Source organism: Eumetopias jubatus, unplaced genomic scaffold (genome assembly GCF_037043125.1).
Source record: "Eumetopias jubatus isolate StellerSeaLion01/CBP00866 unplaced genomic scaffold, mEumJub1_p1.0 scaffold_12, whole genome shotgun sequence".
Lineage (NCBI taxonomy): Eukaryota > Metazoa > Chordata > Mammalia > Carnivora > Otariidae > Eumetopias > Eumetopias jubatus.
Genome location: NW_028274818.1, coordinates 5,994,777 through 6,002,993, shown reverse-complemented (window position 1 = coordinate 6,002,993; position 8,217 = coordinate 5,994,777). Strand labels below are relative to the sequence as shown.

Sequence of the window (8,217 nt, the reverse complement as noted above, 5' to 3'; positions counted from 1 at the left end):
AAATCACTGTAGGTCAGTATTGCACAGAATAAATGGCACAAAGAAAGAATATGGTGGATAACATCATACCACATGATTTAGGATAACATGGTAGAATGCTCACTGGCTGAGGTCATTATAAAATGGTGTGCAAACTCATTGACCAAAGGTTACTGTAGAGTCTGTCAAGCTGTCTTTCATTGGCTATGAATGTCAGTCCAAACATGGCAGTCCAAACACAGAAGGAAGCATTATTATGGTACCAAAACAGACTTATGTACGTCTTTAAAGAAAAATATCTCAGAGACAAGTATATTAAAACCAATAATTGCTGTTTTGGCAATGTTATGCTTGATCATATATATTTCTGAGTCTAGTAGGATCCTGTGGGAAATTTTTACATACCCTGCTTTTATTGCTTTATGGAAAAGGGTTATTACTGCTCCTCTATCCCAAAGTCTATACCCTCTATAGACAGAGACACTATCTTAGGAGTATACTTAACACAGCACAAACTTTGATGTGTAGTAGAGGCCAACAAAATACCAATTTGTAATTAATATTTGCCGAATGATGCTGGAGGGGGCAGCAAGTAGAAGAGGCAAAGGTCCACCCCAGAGTCTAACACCTAACTTCCACAAGGTTGAAGTTTCTTAATCTCGGCACTACTGACATTTTGGGCCAGATAATCCTTTGTTGTGGGGGCTGTCCGTGTGTTACCTCATGTTTAGCAGCATCCTTGGCTTCTACTCACTAGATTCCAGTAGCACCAACCCCACAATGTGAAGACCAAAAATGTCTCTAGACATTGCCAAATGTCCCCTTTGGTGGAGGGGCAGGACTGCCTCCAATTGAGACTGCTGCATTAAATCCATCTCATTGATTTTCTTTCAATCGCCAGATTCTGGTCTGGGCAAAAGAAGGCAACTCCTGGTCTAGAGAGATCAGGGTTGTTATGTCATGTTATGAGAGAATATAAAATTATAGTTAAATTCTGAGGATCACTTTGTGCACATTTATTTACACTCATCCATCTCAGTTACTCTAACAAAATACTGGGCAATTTGTAAGACTATTCATGGGTATATATAGGACAGAAAGAGGAAAAGTAGAAAAAGTTGAATTTATTGGGAGTAGTTGAGCAATACTGCAAATGAATTATTTACTCATATTTGGCAGAACCCTTTGTGGTCTCAAGCTTCAGGAGGGCAGATAAGTCCCTCATCTCCATGACCAGGTGACCAAGGAGAGCTCTCATATCCTGCATTTGTTTGAGAAGAATGCCCATCTGGTGATACAGATGGGGGTCTGGCACCTGCAGAGGAGAAGAGAAGCCTGGATCCTTAGAAGGGGTGGACAGTGGAGGCTGAAGTCTAGGAGAGGCTGTTGGAGTAGATTCTGGAACAGCTGATTTCCGAGGAGGTGGATTCAAGGTGGGGGATGCAGTAGAGCTGGAGGGACCTGCATTATGGGGTAAGAGGCACATATAAGAGTGAAATCTGACTCTGGCCCTAATCTCATATTTATGGTCAATCTATCTTTGTTTTCTGAAAAGTGGCTACGGAGTCCAATGGCAGCAGAGGTTTGAGGATTCCCTCATGGTTGAAATTTGAATCTGAGGCTTGGCTACCACAGTTTGAAAATCTTCAGTGATGAGGCTTCATCATTACAGGGCTATAGATATTAGCCAATTCTTACTCTATCAAGGCAGAACCTAATTCCCTGTAGTGTGGATGTGGTAACTGGTCCTAGGTCAACATCTTCACTGTCTATGACATTAGTGTAATTCCTCATCTTTGTACCAGCCTTCAGTGTTTTGAGGACACCTCCACTGGCCCCTTGGGTCACCTCCTCTTCAAGATGAGTATCTTCCACTCCCCTCCCATTATTTTTCTTATGACATGGCTTCAAGCCCCCTCATTACCCTGGATACCACCTCTTCTGGATATATTATTTCAGGTCAAATGCATACTTTTTTAATTGGGGGTCCCTGAACTGAACATAAACTCCAGACTACCTCATCTTCACTCTAGATACTATATTCCTGCAGATGCCCAGAGTTCATGTTGGGAGCATAAGGTCTATGGGGCAGCAACTGTGGAGCTGGCTCGGGTCTTTCTTGGTTTGGTGAGATGTGCACTGTGGTCTGAGGGAGAAGTTCCCTATCTGTGCTCTCTTCCATCCCTAGGGACTCTGGCTTATTGTTCTTGCCTCCTCTGTGTCCTTTCTTAACTTGCCCATACCAAACCCCAGCTCATGGGTCCAATCTTCCCCTCACTTTTCATACACACCAGACAAATACACACTAACTTACCCTGCACCCGGATCTCCAGCTTGGAGCTCTGTTTCCAAACTTGGTTGTCCTCAGTGACTGCTTCACACCAGTAGGACCCAGAGTGTGCCTCTGAAGCTGTGGGGATCTGGAATTCCGGGGAGAGGCCCCTGCCACGCACTGTCCTGCTGTCCTTGTAGAAGGAGAAGAAGAGGCGGGCGGTTGACCTCTGCAGGGGCAGCTTTGTCTGACAGCTCAGGGTCACCGGGTCCCCCTCTTTGGGCTCAGCTGAGGGGGTGGCTCTGAGAAGTGGGGCTGGAAACAGTTCTGAGGGAGAGAGAGGTGAGAAAGAAGAGCTCAGCCATCCTACATTCAGGTGGACCCATGCCAGGTAAAGAACCCAGCCACACTTTCCTCCCCCTATTTCCATCAGGAATGAACACTCTTAGTAAAGCTGCATCTGAACTTTTCAAATCTTCTCTCTCTTCAACTAGAAAAGATTAGAAAAGACCCAGAGATGGGCAAATCTGACAATAGTCCAGACGCTCAATCAGTGAACATTGGGAAGCATGGCTCTGTAGGATAGAGCTGTGGGAAGCATACTAAATGGGTAGAGGGCTGAATGACTTGAGAATGCAATGCTGAGATGCTGCCCCTCCTGAAGCCCAACTTGGGCATTTGCCAGCAACACATTCCTTAGCCTTCGGTGATCTTGCCACCTCCAGTGAAAGACAGTCTTGGTCCCTCTGTGTCTCCCCACCTGCTTCTGCCACAAAGACATTCCCTTCAGCTCTCACCTTGGACCTTGATAGCCACGGGAGATGCTGTTTCTGGGCTCCCGGGACCAGGGCTCCTGAAGATGCCACTGCAGTGATAGTGCCCACTGTCAGCCTCTCGCACCACAGTGATGGAGAATTCCCTATTAGGTCCAGGGGGACCCATTGCTGAGCCATCTCGATAGAAGGTCACCTGGGTCAGTGGCCAGTCTTGCCATGCCTGGCAGCGTAGAATCAGTGGGTCTCCTTCAAATATAGGGCTGACTGGACCTTGGAGGATCAGCCAGTCTGTGGCCCAAAGCAAGAATTGAGTGTGACCCACTGCCTTCCTTGCGAGTTCCCTGTGCTACCCATATAGACTCCCCCTAAGCTTTCTCTGAGGGTCCAGGTAATTCTCGCCCCTAGTTGGGAATGTAGAACAACTTCTCTAAGGCCTAAGACTGAGGGAACCCTGGCTTTTGGGCTGAATATGGGGAAGAAGGCACAGTAATCCCCCATTATCCACAGTTTTGCTTTCCATGGTCAACTGCAGTCCAGAAGCAAATGATCCTCCTTCTGACATATCATCAGAAGATCAATAGTAGCCTAACACTACATCACAATGCCTATGTCATTCCCCTCACTTATCTTATCAAGTAGGCATTTTATCATCTCACATCATCACAAGATAGGTAAGTATTAGTACAATAAGGTATTTTGGGAGAGGGAGAGACCATTCTCATAACTTTTACCATAGTACATTGTTATAAATATTCTATTTTGTTATTAGGTATTGTTGGTAATCTCTCACTGATCTCTTACTGTGCCTAATTTATACTTTAGAAAAAACTTAATATATTTAGACTTTTGTACTCCCTGCAGTTTCAGGTATCCACTGGGGGTTCTGGAACATATCCCCCATGGATAAGGGGCAGGGGGAGCTACTGTGTCTCATCCCATGGCCAGTTTCCTGGGGGCGCCTTCCTGAGTGGGCTGGTGGGCTAAACAGGCAGGTTTGGGAAATGGGAGACAGAGAAGGCCTATACAAGTCAGTCCTTTCCCAGACCTCACCGTAAGACACAATCAGATGGAAGGGTTTACTGAAAGTGTAGCCCTTGACCTGGAAGTCAACTTCCCTTGGGTTGGTCAAGTCCTCTTGGGTATCGCAGCTGCTGTCCTGGGTCCTGACCGGTCCTTCACATTGCAGCATCTCAAAACCGGCAGCTGAGGAGGGCATGGTTTGAGAACCAGAAAACAATGCTGTGACTTGGAGGAAGAAGACAGAAACTGCCCTCTACAAGGGAATCTCCAGTGGAATCATCCTTTTTAGAGTGAGAAGGGAATATGCCAAAACCCATGTGGGTCTCTTGACCCAATACTTTTGAGTTGATTCACTGGTTTTCAGGTGCTCTCAGTGAATGGACCATGGTATGGGGAAGAGGGCAGGGAGAGAATGGCAGAATGTGAACTCACCAGCATGATATCCAGCTGCTGGTGCAGGAAACCAGAGGCCAAAGGCAACGATGACCCCAGAGCCGGTAGACACAGGACACAAGGGAAAGGGAGATGGTCAGATTTTAACACTCACCAGGGGGTGTTTATCGTAAGCCACACACCACTAGGCACTTTCACACATGATTTTACTTAATCTTGATGAGATTTCTAGGCATGTGATTTCACTCCCAATTTTATAAATCTATGAGAAACAGGCTTAGGATAGTTTGACAACTTACCCAAAATTTCAAAAGGGAGTAGGGAATGGAGCAAGAAAGAAAGGTATGTCTGGGTCCAAAATCAGTGTTCACTGTTTAGATTTGATCAACAGTAGGTCTTGGACCTTCCTTGGAGGTTTCCTTCCATATTTTCATTTTCTCAAAATTCCCTTGGTTGTTCATCCATGAATATATTATCTACCAATTATCTTTCAGTACCTAGCGGTGTCTCCTCCTTCCTTGCTACCTCCTTTCGGGTCTTCACTTTTCAGCCATCTCTGCCTTGATGTCCTCTGTCCCTTGAACCTTCCATGGCAACTGTAGAGCCCTTCCTATGTCCTTCTCTCCACTCCAAACCTCTGCTCCCAGTCTGTACTGGTAACTATGGAACAATTCTTTCTCTGCGTCCAGGTTAAAACTTAGAGTTAAGGATTTCTCATTGTATCTCCTCGATCTATCTCCTAGCTCCATGACTGACTCAGGCAAGGTTAATTTCCATTCTTCTCATTTTCATCACTGCTTCTTGTCCCTTAATCCCTCTCCCCTTCTTCTGGTCCCATGGCCATTCACATACACTCAATTCTTCTCTCCATTCTTTACTGGCTTCCTTGCCTCTGTTTCCTTCCACTCCCAAAGACCCAGAACTCTTCTCTGACCCTGTAACTTCCCCTAGCGAGGCCCCTTTCCACTTCCCAATTCTCATTACATCAGTACCAGGTGTTTTCTTTAAATCCTCCTTCAGCTCCCTTCACCACCCTGCTGCTACCTTTTTCAGTTCCTATGCTATCATTCAACTAGACTCAGCCTCCATTCCTTTTTGAACATGAACTTGTGGGTTGCCAGGCACTTTCACACAATAAATTATGTGGTAGGTATTAGTCTTATTTTATGAATAAGAAAATGGAATTAGAGGGGTGCCTGGGTGGCTCAGCTGGTGAAGCATCTGCCTTCGGCTCAGGTCATGATCCCAGGGTCCTGGGCTCTCTGCACAGCAGAAAGTCGGCTTCTCCCTCTCCCTCTGCCCTGCCCCCCCACTCGTGCCCATGTGCACATGTGCTCTCTCTTTCTCTCAAATAAATAAAATCTTTTAAAAAAAAGAAAATGGAATTAGAGATATGAAAAGTGAATTTTCCAAGGTGACATGAAGCTAGTTAATAGAAGAAGAACAGCTTAAAACCAGTGTCTGGAGTTCTTGCCACAATACCAGTGCTGTATCTTCATACAGTCACCCAGTCCTGTTTCTATGAGTTCAATAAAATGATTCAACAAAATTTTTGTGCAGGGAACAATGCAGATGCTAAAAATTCAAACACAAATTTGACAAGGTTAAAAAACAAAAACAAAAACAAAAACAAAAGCGTTGTCCCTGTCTACAAATAACGCAGTGTAGTGGACAGCACAGTCATATGAAGAGATTATATCAGCATGAGGAGGAAAGTAATAACAAAGACATATGACAGGCAGCCATTAGGACAGAAAGGAGGGGTCAAAGAAGCTTCCCTGATGAAGACGCCACCTATGCAGAATCTCCGGGGGATGCCTAAAAGTTTGTGAGTGAGAGGGAATAGGGGCCATGGAGAGAGTTCATTTCAAGCAGAGGTAAGCAGTATGAGCGAAGCTTGAAGATAGGTAATAACCTGGCGTGTGAGTGGATAAATACAAGCAGGTCGGGGTTTATTACAGCATAATATGCAGGGCTCACAGGCTAACAGCAGAGGCTGCAGAGGTTAAATAGGAAATAGGCTATGGTGGGCCTTGTGTGCATTGGCTGCAGAGCGCAGAATCCATTTCAAGGGCACAAGGCTGAGACATGGAGGTTAGTCAGGAAGTTATTGGACTATCCAAAGTCCGCAATGGTGAGAGCTTTTCCTAGCATACTATTAGCTCTGTTTCAAGGAAGGGACTGTCTCTAAGAACAGTTTAGAAAGTACATTTGGCCAAACTTTCTGATTGATCATATGCAGAGGATGGAGAGGGAGGACTCTAGGTGTTCTCCCAAGTTTTTGGCCTGGAGGCCCAGGTGGATGCCATGAATTGAGATCAGACACAGTGAAAGATGAAATTAGGAGAGGTAAGGGCTAGGAGGACAGATGAGTTCAGCTCTGGTCATATTGTGCTGAGATACCTGTGAAACATGCAGGTAGATATGTCTTGTGCAAAGTTGGATCTTCGACTGTGAAACTCAAAAGCACAATTAGGGTTGGAGATATGACTTTGGACTCTTAAGTACATAGTCATAGTGATAAAAACGATACAGATAAATGAACTCACTAAGGAAATTTTGTAAAGAGTGAAGGGTAGGGAGGCAGGAATGCAACAGTAGAAAACACCAGTCTTTAAGGGGAAGAGAACAGAAGCCACTGAAGGGACAAAGACAGGTACATGGAGTGCAAGGAAAAAACGGCACATGGAAGTCAGGCGAGCAGAGAATGCCGAGAAAGAATAAGTGACCAACACTGCCCAATGCAGCAGAGAAGTCCAGCAGCAGAAGAATTAAAAGGTGGGCCATGGTGCAGTCCATATGGAAGTCATTGCCCCCTGGGCAAAACTGATTCCAGTGGAAGCCAGACTGGAAACACTGAAGTATGAGTGAGAAGTGAGGAAGTGGAGAAAGCAAGTGCAAACTACTCTTTCAAGAAATGTGATAAAAAGAAGGAAAAGAGTTGAGATGGTAGCTCAATAGGGCATCACAGTCAAGGGGACTTTTAGAATGGAAAAGGCTTGAAGATTTTTATGTTCAGAAAGAGCCATTCAATCCTGCACACCAGACTTTCTAATTTCTATCCTTCATTTCCTATCTGCACATTGCTTCTTTGGGCCAAAATCAGTCCACGTATCTTTCCATTGATCAAAGTCAGGTATATCTCCATTCCCACACCAATGTTCAAACATATCACTTACCCAGTAGCATCTGTACTGCCCAGAGCATCATAGGAGAAAAGTAGAGGACCCCAGCCGTGAGGACAGAGCCCAACTTCATGGTGACTGTGTTTAGGTCTCCTGCAGCCTCTAATGCACTGATTTTCTTCAACATGAAACCTCTCAAATTAGAAAAGAGGAAGTAAATCTAACTGCCTCATCTCCTTGCATCTGGGGCCTATTTTCAATTTTGTGATTGGCTTTCATCATTCAGATTTGGCTAGGTTGGCTCCAGCATCGTCTACATCCTTAGGACGGTGGGTGAAATAGTAACACTCTCAATTGTTCAAGAACTCCCCCATAGAGCTCAGAGACCTTCCAAAGCACATTATTTTCTGATATCCCTCTGGCCTTCAGGACACTCTGAGAAGGGTCAGTGCAACAGCCCTTCATTTCACTGATGAGGCAGCTGGGGACAAGCGGCAGGGAATTGCTTGAGAGTCACTGGGAGAGCAACAGTGAGAATTCACGCGTCCTGCCCTATTCTGTTCCAAGGCGTCCATGTTTCTAGTGACCAGACTGTCGAAGGGGGAAGTGGATTGGTAATGGCACCTGATCAGATATCAGATTAGTCCCTTGT

The 8,217-nt window shown here is 45.2% G+C and overlaps 1 protein-coding gene across 2 annotated transcripts; it reads right to left on the bottom strand.

Annotated features, from left to right (window-relative positions):
* Nucleotides 1-1,082: 1,082 nt before the first annotated feature.
* On the bottom strand, nucleotides 1,083-7,752 carry FCRLA (Fc receptor like A). Of its 2 annotated transcripts, none has more exons than XM_028104794.1 (6): nucleotides 7,620-7,752; nucleotides 4,480-4,497; nucleotides 4,078-4,230; nucleotides 3,049-3,315; nucleotides 2,294-2,578; nucleotides 1,083-1,440 (listed from the first exon to the last, which is right to left on the bottom strand). In XM_028104794.1, the coding sequence occupies exons 1-6, from the start codon at nucleotides 7,750-7,752 to the stop codon at nucleotides 1,142-1,144; spliced, it is 1,155 nt and encodes a 384-aa protein (XP_027960595.1). In that variant the 3' UTR covers nucleotides 1,083-1,141. The 2 variants fall into 2 exon arrangements, with proteins under 2 accessions (XP_027960595.1, XP_027960596.1); XM_028104795.1 differs by having other exon boundaries at nucleotides 4,480-4,494.
* Nucleotides 7,753-8,217: the final 465 nt, after the last annotated feature.

What these genes read in the sequence shown, in the direction of transcription:
- FCRLA (XM_028104794.1), bottom strand. Translation starts at nt 7,752, where the DNA reads ATGTTGAAGAAAATCAGTGCATTAGAGGCTGCAGGAGACCTAAACACA. An exon ending in CCATCTGATTGTGTCTTACG is followed by an intron (nt 3,316 to 4,077) that starts GTGAGGTCTGGG and finishes TTTGGGCCACAG; the next exon opens with ACTGGCTGATCCTCCAAGGT. An exon ending in CGTGGCTATCAAGGTCCAAG is followed by an intron (nt 2,579 to 3,048) that starts GTGAGAGCTGAA and finishes TCTCTCCCTCAG; the next exon opens with AACTGTTTCCAGCCCCACTT.